Source organism: Empidonax traillii, unplaced genomic scaffold (genome assembly GCF_003031625.1).
Source record: "Empidonax traillii isolate 1590-97213 ecotype Southwest subspecies unplaced genomic scaffold, ASM303162v1 scaffold2301:size47502, whole genome shotgun sequence".
Taxonomy (NCBI): Eukaryota; Metazoa; Chordata; class Aves; order Passeriformes; family Tyrannidae; genus Empidonax; species Empidonax traillii.
Window position 1 is genome coordinate 19,268 of NW_020957494.1, and position 10,044 is coordinate 29,311.

The window sequence follows — 10,044 nt, forward strand, 5'->3', positions numbered from 1 at the left end:
GAATGGATGGTGGGATGGGATGGGAATGGACGGTGGGATGGGATGGGAATGGACGGTGGGATAGGAATGGTGGTGGGATGGGAATAAGTGGTGGGTCAGTGGGTCCCAACCTTCCATAGGGTTGGGATGGGAAGGATGGGTGGGATGGGAATGCTTGGTGGGATGGAGTGGAAGTGGGTGGTGGGGTAGGAGTGATGGGTGATATGGGAATGGTTGGTGGAATGGGATGGGAATGGGAATGGGTGATGGAATGGACATGTTTGGTTGATGGGATGGGAATGGTGGGATGGGATGGGAATGGTGGGATGGGATGGGAATGGGTGGTGGAATGGAAATGTTTGGTTGGTGGGATGGGAATGGTGGGGTGGGATGGGAATGGTGGGGTGGGATGGGAGTGATGGGATGGGATGGGAATGGTGAGATGGGTTGGGAACAGTGGGATGGGAATGAGCTGCTCCCCTGGAATCCCTCAAGAACACCCCAGTTTGTCCCTATGGAGGGTTCAGCACCTCACAGGTGCCCCCGAAGCGTTAATTAGTAATTAATAATTATTATTATTATTAATAATAGCAATTAATGCATTTTAATTGCATTACATTTTTAAAGTCGATTTAATTTCAAATTTAAAATTGCCTTAAGTGTTTAAAAATTCAATTTAATGCCAACTTTAAAATTTAATTCAGTTCTTAAAAATCCAGTTTAATTTTTAACTTAAAGTTATGTGAATTTTAAAAAAAATTCCATTTGATTTCAAATGTAGAACCGCAATAAATTTTTAAAAATTCAATTAAATTTCAAGCTTAAAATTGCCTTACATTTTTAAAAATTTAGTTTAATGTCAATTTTAAAATTGAATGCAATTCTTACAAATCCAATTTATTTTCTAACTTAAAATGATGCAAATTTAAAGGAAAATTAGATTTCATTTCAAATGTAAAATCGCCTTACATTTTTAAAAATTCAATTTACTTTCAAATTTAAAATTGCCCAAAATGTTTAAAAATTTAATTTTAAAATTAAAAACTTAACGCCAACTTTAAAATTTAATTCAGTTCTCAAAAATCCAATTTAATTTGTAACTTAAAATGATGCGAATTTAAAAGGAAAAAATCCACTTAACTTCAAACATAAAACCTCCCTAAATTTTTCAAAAATTCAATTTAAATTTCAAGCTTGAAATCTCCTTAATTTTCTCAAAGCTGAAGTTACCTTCCCGTTTAAAACTGCAGCGGGATTTGGTGTATTTCCCCTCGGCTGAGGTGGGATTCTGGGAGGTTTTTGGGGCTGTCTTTAATCCCTGTTCCCCCCGTGTGTGTCCCAGATCCGGGTGCGGGTGATCGAGGCCCGGCAGCTCCCCGGGACCAACATCCGCCCCGTGGTGAAGGTGACGGCGGCCGGACACACCAAGAGGACGCGGATCCGCAAGGGGAACAGCCCCTTCTTTGACGAGGTGAGGGGGATTCCCGCTCCAGCCCCGCTTGGGAGCACCGGGAGGCTCCATCCTGTGGAGCTGGGGGTTTGGGAGAGGCCGGGAAGCTCCCCCAGCCCGATCCCTCTTTCCCACAGACCTTCTTCTTCAATGTCTTCGAGTCGCCGGCCGAGCTGTTTGACACCCCCATCTTCATCACTGTGAGTGGGGATCCCCGGGATCCGCCTCCTTCCCACGTGGGCACGCCGTGGGATCCTCCCTCCTGGGCGGATCGGGGCTGGAATGACTGTTTTCCCGTGTTCTCACCCCTCCCCAGGTGGTGGATTCCCGGTCTTTCCGCACGGACTCGGTGATCGGGGAGTTCCGGGTACGGTGTTCCCTCCCCGTCCCCCTCCCCCTTTTCCCCCCACACTGACCCACGGGATGAACTCTGGAATTCCCTTCTATCCCGCAGATGGACGTGGAATCCGTTTACTCCGAGCCAAGTGAGCTTTGGGAAACCCCTTTTGTTTTTGGGGGCCAACCGTTGGGAAAGGCGGACACAAATCGCGGCTCTTCCATGGACAAACCCGGCTGTGTCCCTGTGTCCATCACCAGGGAGCCCCAGGCTGGTTTGGGTGGGAAGGGATCTCAAATCCCACCTAGTCCCACCCTCTGCTGTGGGCAGGGACACCTTCCACTATTCCGAGTTGCTCCAAGCCCCGTCCAACCTGCCCTTGGAGACTTCCAGGGATCCAGGGGCAGCCACAGCTCCTGTGGGCAACCTATTCCTTCCCTGTTCCCACATCCCTTCCAGCTGACATATTCCCTTGTTCTATATAAAGGAACCTGGTATTTATCCTAGAGCCCCTTCCCAGAGCATCCTTGGAGCAGGGCTGAGGGCTCTCCATCTCTTTCCCACCCCCAGAACACGCTTTCCTCAGGAAGTGGCTCCTGCTCTCCGATCCAGAGGATCTTTCCGCGGGGGCCAAGGGCTACCTCAAGGTCAGCGTCTTCGTGCTGGGGCCTGGAGATGAAGCTCCTGTGAGTATCCCCCTGGATCCCGTGGGACCTTCCACCTCCCTGGGCCGCCAAACCCCCTGTCTCTTCCCAGGGAAGCTGCAGATTGGATCTCCCTCCCTTTCGGGGGCAAAGTGCTGTTTTTTGTCATGGATTCACAGCCTGGTTCGGGCTGGGAGGGACCTTAAATCCAGTTCCACGGGCAGGGACACCTTCCAATACCCCAGGCTGCTCCGAGCCCCGTCCAACCTGGCCTTGGACGCTTCCCGGGATGGGGAATCCACAGCTCCCGGGGCAACCCCTCTCTCTCTGGGGGTTCTTCTGCTCGTTGCAGGACTGTGGGGAAGCCTGGCTGAGCTCTCCCCTCGCCCTGTCCCCCTGCAGCTGGAGAAGAAGGAGGTGTCTGAGGACAAGGAGGACATCGAGGCCAACCTGCTGCGCCCCACGGGGGTCGCCCTGCGGGGGGCCCAGTTCTGCCTCAGGATCTTCAAAGCCGAGGATTTGCCCCAAAGTAGGTGTTTGCTTCTCGGAGCGCCCCGGATCCCTTGGCACTGCGGCATTCCCGGGAGGAACTGGGGCTCAGGGGGGGGAATTATCCATAGCCTTGGCCCAAAGACCTTGCAGACACCAACCAGTGGTGCTGTACTGGGACATGGGTCTCCTGCTGGTGCAGACCGGTTTTATCCACCTGGGGAGCTTCTCCCCGATGGAAAAGCCGGTGGGACAGCCAGGACCACGAGGACGCTGCTCCCGGAATTCCTTGGGCTTTAATGTCCCCTCCTCCTGCCAGTGGATGACGCCGTCGTGGACAACGTCCGGCAGATCTTCGGCTTCGAGAGCAACAGGAAGAACCTGGTGGATCCCTTCGTGGAAGTCAGCTTTGCCGGCAGGACGGTCAGTGCTGCCTGGGCAGGGCCTGGGGGGGGTCCTCGGGATCCTTGGAATGGGATGGCAGTGGGACAGTCCCTCCTGGGCCCCTGGAATGGGATGGCAGTGGGACAGTCCCTCCTGGGCCCCTGGAATGGGATGGCAGTGGGATAGTCCCTCCTGGGCCCTGGAATGGGATGGCAGTGGGACAGTCCCTCCTGGCCCCTGGAATGGGATGGCAGTGGGACAGTCGCTCCTGGGCCCCTGGAATGGGATGGCAGTGGGACAGCCCCATTCCCAGCCCTATCCCTGTGTGTGTGACATGCTGGGATCCGTGTGGTGCCATCAGAGCAGTTTCTTCTCTTGGCTCTTCCTGGTGCTGTTGCCTCACAAAGAGTCTGGAGAGGCTGATCCCATGGGCTGCCCTTTGAGCCACAGCAGCACTGAGGGGCTGGAAGTCTCCCCTTCCCGTGGATCTTCCCATGGGAACACCATCTGGGGGGGGGAAACACAGGCTTGGGACATCATTCTGGTGGTCCTCAGCTGGGGAGATCCCTGAGCATCCCACAACATCCTCTGCCTCCTGCACTGAGGGGGCTGCAGAGGCCCCAGGGTCACCCTTGGGATGGAGGTGGGATTTTGGGGATCCCGAGGCTTCCTGGCTCCCGAGGTGGTGTGAGCAGCACTGATTGTTCCCTCCTCCATCCTGCCCCTCCAGCTCTACTCGAGGATCTTGGAGAAGAACGCCAACCCCCAGTGGAACCAGTGCCTGACTGTGCCGGCCATGGTGAGCACTGGTGTCCCCGGGACCCCCCCCAGGCCCTGACCCCCCCATCCCTCACCATTCCCGGCTCTTTTCCCAGTTCCCGTCCATGTGTGAGCGAATGAGGATCCGTGTGACCGACTGGTGAGCACACAGGGGGCTCCCCGTGCCCGGAGCAGCGGGGTGGGCACGGAGGGACCCCCGGTGTGACGGTGTCCCCTGTCCTGCCCCAGGGACCGCCTGAGCCACAACGACGTCATCGGCACCGCCTTCCTGGCCATGTCCAAGATCTCGGCCCCCGGCGGGGAGCTGGAGGGTAAGGGCGGGAAGGGGGCTGGGATTTGGGATGCATGGCCATGGAGCAGCTCTGCATGGAGTGGCTGGAGGTTGGTGGTGGCTTGGGGGGTGTCACAGCTGTCACTGTCCCTGCCTGGGCGCGTGGGACGGGGTCCTGGGGGTCACCCGGTCCTGCTTTGGGGGTTGGCAGGTCTTTGGTCCCCCCAGGAGCGCTGGAGGTTTGGATCCTCTTCCTGGAGGTGGCCACGGTCCCCTGTGGGGTTGGGGACAGCGGTGGTGTCACCAGAGCTGGCAGATGCCACATCCACCCTGTGGCCCCACTGGTGGCTCCTCCTGAGGGGGGATTTAGGGGCTGTCACAGGGTGGGATCCAGCTCTCACAGACCCAGCTCGGGCTGTCCCCAGTCCCAGGGGGTTTCCAAGGACCCTCAGGTGCTGGCAGGGATGGGCTGGGTGACACTGGCAGGGATGGGCAGGGTGACACTGTCACCTGTGCCAGGGGGACAGTTTTGGGGCTGCTGAGGGCCAGGAGCAGAGCCTGCCCCGTCCTGCATGAGCCTGTCCTGCTGCCAACACCTCCTTGGCATGTGGATCCCACCGGGAATGTCCCATCTGCCTTCGGGCATCTCGGGTGCCCTGGGACCCCCCGCCCCACCAGGAACATCCCCAGGGACACGGGATGGCCAGGCTGGATGGGCTTGGATCAGCCTGGGCTGGTGGGAGGTGTCCCTGGATAGGTTTTAAGGTCCCTTCCAACCCAAACCATTCCATGATTCCACGTGACAGCCTCTCCCTTTCCCTCTCTGTCTCTCTCCTGTCTCTTGGCACTGAAGCCCAGAAACACCCACCCTGATTCCCTGTGCCTTTCCATCCCTTTTCCATGCTCCTCTTCCAGCTTTTCCTGACCTCTCTGCCTTTCTTTGTGCCCCAGATGAGTTTCCTGCTCCCTCGAAGCCCCTGAAGGCCTCAGACCGTACGTCCCCTCATCGTCCCAGTTTGGTCGCTGCTCGGGACTGGTTTTACTGGTTCAGTGTCCGGGCTGGGGGAGGATCAGCTGGGTTCAGTCTGGGCACCCTGGGAGAAGGGAATGGCTCTGGCTTGGCCTCCTCCTGCTCTGTGGGAGCAGGGAAGGGGCTCCCCTGCCCTTTGGGGTGCCCCTGTTGGCCCGGGGAGCTCAGGGCAGAGCCCTGCCAAGGATTCCTGCCCAGAGTTCCCTGGAAAGGGGTGATTCTCTTCAAGGAATCACAGAACTGGTGAGGTTGGAAAATCCCTGTGATCCATCAAGTCCAACCATTCCCCCGGCACTGCTGAGGCCACCCCCTGACCGTGTCCCAGAGTGCCACATCCACATGGATTTTAAATTCCTGTGGGAATGGGGACACCTCCAGTGCCCTGGGCAGCTGTGCCAGGGCTGGACAGCCCTTTCCAGGAAGGAATTTTCCCGATATCCAACCTCAGCTCACCCCTAGTGCAGTCTGAGGCCGTGTCCTTTCACCCTGTCACTCTTCCTCTTGTCCAAGCCCCCCTCTCTTGCTGTCCCCCCTTCCCTGGGGACCCTTCCTGGGGCTGGGAATTCCCGTTTTTCCCGGGACACAGCCCCCCCAGCGTGTCTGTGTGCTGCCCTGAGGTGAGTGCTCACAGGGCTCCAGCTGGGCACAAACCTCAGCATTTCGGTGCCTCTAGCCCCCCGTGTTCCCCGGGGCCGTGGCTGGGCCCCCCTGATGGCTTCTCCCTGTGATTCCCAGTGGATGACGGGCTCGGATTCCTGCCGACCTTCGGCCCCTGCTACATCAACCTGTACGGGAGCCCCCGGGAATTCACGGGATTCCCCGATCCCTACGAGAGCCTCAATCTGGGAAAGGTGACAGCGGCTGCTCCGCGCCGTGGCCTCAACTAACCCGGCAGCTCCTCCTGCCCAGCCGCTCCTAACCCAGCCTGGCTCCGGCAGCAGGAGCCTGGCCTGTGATTCCTGCTCTTCCTTGGCTATTCCCGTTGCCTCAAACCTCCCGGCTCCGCTCTGCTCCCGGAGCTTCCCACCCGGGAATCACCCGCCGAAGCTTCTTTGCCCGCTCTTTGTCCTCCGCAAGGGAGCTCCTGGAAAAACAAAGGCACAGCTGGTCCGTGGGGAGGGAATGCCGGGATCCTGACGCTTCTCCCTGCTCTGTCCCAAGGGAGAGGGAGTTGCCTACCGTGGCAGGATGCTGGTGGAGCTGGAGACCAAGCTGGTGGAGCACATGGAGCAGAAGGTGGAGGATATCCCTGCGGATGACATCCTGAGGGTGGAGGTAATGGGCTCTCCGGGGGGTTTTGGGGGGTGTCCGGCCCTGTGGGCACGTGGGACACAATGGAAGGGATGTGGGAGTTGGTCCTGGGTGGGTCCCACGGTTGGGGAGCTCCTGGAGGTGCCTCCTGCCGAATTCCATTCCAAAGTGTCAGGATTGATCCATCCGAGCTGCTGTGTGGTGTGAGCTGACCATGGGGAACATGGAATCATGGAATGGTTTGGGCTGGGAGGGGCCTGAAAGATCATCCAGTTCCCATGGGCAGGGACACCTTCCACCGGCCCAGGTTGCTCCAACCTGGCCTTGGACACTTCCAGGGATCCAGGGGCAGCCACAGCTTCTCTGCCCAACCTGTGCCAGGGCCTGCCCACCCTCCCAGCCAGGAATTCCTTCCCAATATCCTACCCAAATCTCCCCTTTTCCAGTGGGAAGCCATTCCCCCCTGTCCTGTCTCTCCATCCCTTGTCCCCAGTCCTTCTCCAGCTCTCCTGGAGCCCCTTTAGGCCCTGGAAGGGGCTGGGAGGTCCCATGGAGGAGGATTTGCCTCCACACCAGTGCTTTCCCACATTTGCTCCTTTTCCTCATTTTTCACCTTTCAGCTGCATTTTCCATGAGAAGTTGTGGTCTTCTCTTAGTCAGGGTTCTCCTAAATATCTCCCCCAAAATTCATGTGCTGTAAAGTGTGGTTTTCTGCCCTACAAAGAAATTCCCATCTTGGAGGCCTCGCTGAGCTGTGTGTGCTGGGGCAGTGAAGGGTCCCTGAATCCCAGGATCATTTGAGGCTGGAAAAGCCCTCCCAGCCCATGGATCCCCCTGTGCCCCATCCCCACCCTGTCCCCCAGCCCAGAGCACTGAGTGCCACGGCCAGGCCTGCCTTGGGCACCTCCAGGGCTGGGCACTCCAAACCTCCCTGGGCAGCCCCTGCCAGGGCCTGACCACCCTTTGCAGGGAGAAATTCCTCCTGATGTCCCACCTGAGCCTTCCCTGGCACAGCCTGAGGCCGTTCCCTCTCCTCCTGTCCCTGTTCCCTGGGAGCAGAGCCCGACCCCCCCCGGCTCCCCCCTCCTGTCAGGGATTGCAGAGCCAGAAGGTCCCCCCTGAGCCTCCTTTTCTCCAGGCTGAGCCCCCCCAGCTCCCTCAGCCCCTCCTGCTGCTCCAGCCCCTTCCCTGGACTCTCTGGATGGGTGTCCAGGAGGGCAGTGGTGGCCTGTCCTCCACGTCCACGCTCCTGTTCCCGCTGCAGAAGTTCCTGCGCCGCCGGAAATATTCCCTGTTCGCCGCCTTCTACTCGGCCACGATGCTGCAGGGCGTGGACGCCGCCGTGCAGTTCGAGGTCAGCATCGGCAACTACGGCAACAAGTTCGACAACACCTGCCTGCCCTTGGCCTCCACCACCCAGTACAGCAGGGCTGTCTTCGATGGTGAGTCTCGGTCCCTGGGGGTGCTCCAATCCCAGCGGGATGTGGTCATGGGATCGTGGAGCGGGCTGGGAGGGACCTCAACGCTCATCCAGTTTCACTCGCCCGGGTTGCTCCAAGCCCCGTCTAACCTGGCCTCGGGCACTTGCAGGGATGGGAAGCCAGGGGTTGTATCCAGGTGATCCTGGATAAGCTGCTGAAGGTGACCCTGCCTGAGCAGGGCTTGGACCAGGGGGACTCCAGAGGTTCTTCCCACCTCAGCCCTGGGGAATATGTGAGTGGGGAGGAGCGGGGCAGCTGGGACTGCTCTCAGTTCTGTGCCGGTTGAGGTGGTTTTTGGGACCCCCGTGGCACTCCCAGTGCCCGTTTGTCTCCCAGGGAAGAGCCAGTGTTTGGGATAACCGTTCCCTGGCTCCTGCTGTGGGATGTCCTCACCCCAGAGGGGTTGTTGTGCTGGTGTCTGACTTCACTGCCACATCCACGCAGCCTGACCCACGTCCCTTTGGACCTCGCTGGGCTCTGGGCAGCACCATCCCCACCCTCTGGCTGCAGAACCCCCTCAGAGAGGATCTCCTGCCCAGAGCCTGCTGTGCCCTCCTCCATCCCCTGTCCTGAGGGGTGGGTGTCCCGTTACCCCCAGCTCAGCAGTGCTGTCCTGCAGGGTGCCAGTACTATTACCTGCCCTGGGGGAACGTGAAGCCCGTGGTGGTGCTGTCGTCCTACTGGGAGGACATCAGCTGCCGCACCGACGCCCAGAACCTGCTGCTGCACGCAGCCCACCGGCTGGTGAGTGTCCTGAGAGTCCTGCTGCCCCCCTCCTGGGCACAGGGAGGGCACAGAGGCCACCTCAGCTTCGGGCTTTGGTGGCTCTTGGGCTGTGGAGGGAAAATCCTCTTGGTGTTCTGAGTGTCCTGCTCAGCCCAGGGGGTGATGGGGGGAATGGGGCCGCTCTTACCCTCTCGGGGTGGGGCTTTGTCCTGCCAGCCCCTGCTGCAGGGCTGGGAGGGCAGGGATTGCATGGAGTCATGGGATGGCTTGGGTTGGGGGGGATATTAAGGATCATCCGGTTTCATGGGCAGGGACACCTTCCACCAGCCCAGCTTGGTCCAGCCTGGCCTTGGACACTTCCAGGGATCCAGGGGCAGCCACAGCTTCTCTGGGCAACCTGTGCCAGGGCCTCCCCACCCTCACAGGGAAGAATTTCTTCCCAATATCCCATCTGTCCCTGCCCTCTGGCAGTGGGAAGCCATTCCCTGTGTGCTGTCCCTCCATGCCTTGTCCCCAGTCCCTCTCCAGCTCTCCTGGAGCCCCTTTAGGCCCTGCCAGGGGCTCTCAGCTCTCCCTGGAGCCTTCTCTTCTCCAGGGGAACGCCCCCAGCTCTCCCAGCCTGGCTCCAGAGCAGAGGGGCTCCTGGAATAGTTTAGTTTGGAAGTGACCTAAAAGCCCATCCCATTCCACCCCCTGCCATGGGCAGGGATACCTCCCACTATCCCAGGTTTCTCCAAGCCCCATCCAGCCTGGCCTTGGACACTTCCAGGGATGGGGCCTTCCTTTAGCTCCTGAGCTATTTATGGGATTTCTTGCTGCATTTCCCTTTTGTTTCCCCTGGAATTCTAAGCTGGGGGTGGAGGGCCCTGGTGGGGGCCCAGGGTTGAGTCTCTGATCCCGGGGAGTGACCCCTGGGTGTGGGGTTTGGTTCTGGGGGTTCCCTGCTGAACTGAGCTCCTCATCCCCACCTCTCCCCCAGGAAGCCAACCTGGAGCAGCTCCAGCTGGCCCTGCAGTCCAAGCGCTCCCCGGCCGAGCTGGAGGCGCTGGGGAACCAACTGCTGGACGATGTCATTGCCGACTGCAGGTACTGCGGCCACCTCGGAGCCAGCCCTGTCCTGCACGGATTGCTTTCCCTGCAAAGGACCACCAAGTTTGCATCTCCCTTTTTTTTCCCAGCCTATTTTTCTCCCATCTTTTTTTTCCCCTGCCTTTTTTTCCCA

General features: G+C 58.8%; 1 protein-coding gene across 1 annotated transcript in view; it reads left to right on the top strand.

Annotated features, from left to right (window-relative positions):
• DYSF (dysferlin) overlaps window positions 1-10,044 on the top strand; it is a gene marked incomplete at its 3' end in the record, with an annotated part of 46,095 nt that overhangs the window by 18,314 nt on the left and 17,737 nt on the right. The window contains exons 7-22 of the mRNA XM_027909673.1: window positions 1,322-1,450; window positions 1,567-1,629; window positions 1,746-1,796; window positions 1,884-1,914; window positions 2,337-2,452; window positions 2,813-2,939; window positions 3,219-3,322; window positions 4,014-4,082; window positions 4,159-4,202; window positions 4,292-4,374; window positions 5,286-5,327; window positions 6,100-6,215; window positions 6,526-6,639; window positions 7,880-8,057; window positions 8,716-8,840; window positions 9,802-9,936. Of these exons, the coding sequence (XP_027765474.1) occupies window positions 1,322-1,450; window positions 1,567-1,629; window positions 1,746-1,796; window positions 1,884-1,914; window positions 2,337-2,452; window positions 2,813-2,939; window positions 3,219-3,322; window positions 4,014-4,082; window positions 4,159-4,202; window positions 4,292-4,374; window positions 5,286-5,327; window positions 6,100-6,215; window positions 6,526-6,639; window positions 7,880-8,057; window positions 8,716-8,840; window positions 9,802-9,936 (1,527 nt within the window). The remainder of the gene's footprint in view (window positions 1-1,321; window positions 1,451-1,566; window positions 1,630-1,745; window positions 1,797-1,883; window positions 1,915-2,336; window positions 2,453-2,812; window positions 2,940-3,218; window positions 3,323-4,013; window positions 4,083-4,158; window positions 4,203-4,291; window positions 4,375-5,285; window positions 5,328-6,099; window positions 6,216-6,525; window positions 6,640-7,879; window positions 8,058-8,715; window positions 8,841-9,801; window positions 9,937-10,044) is intronic.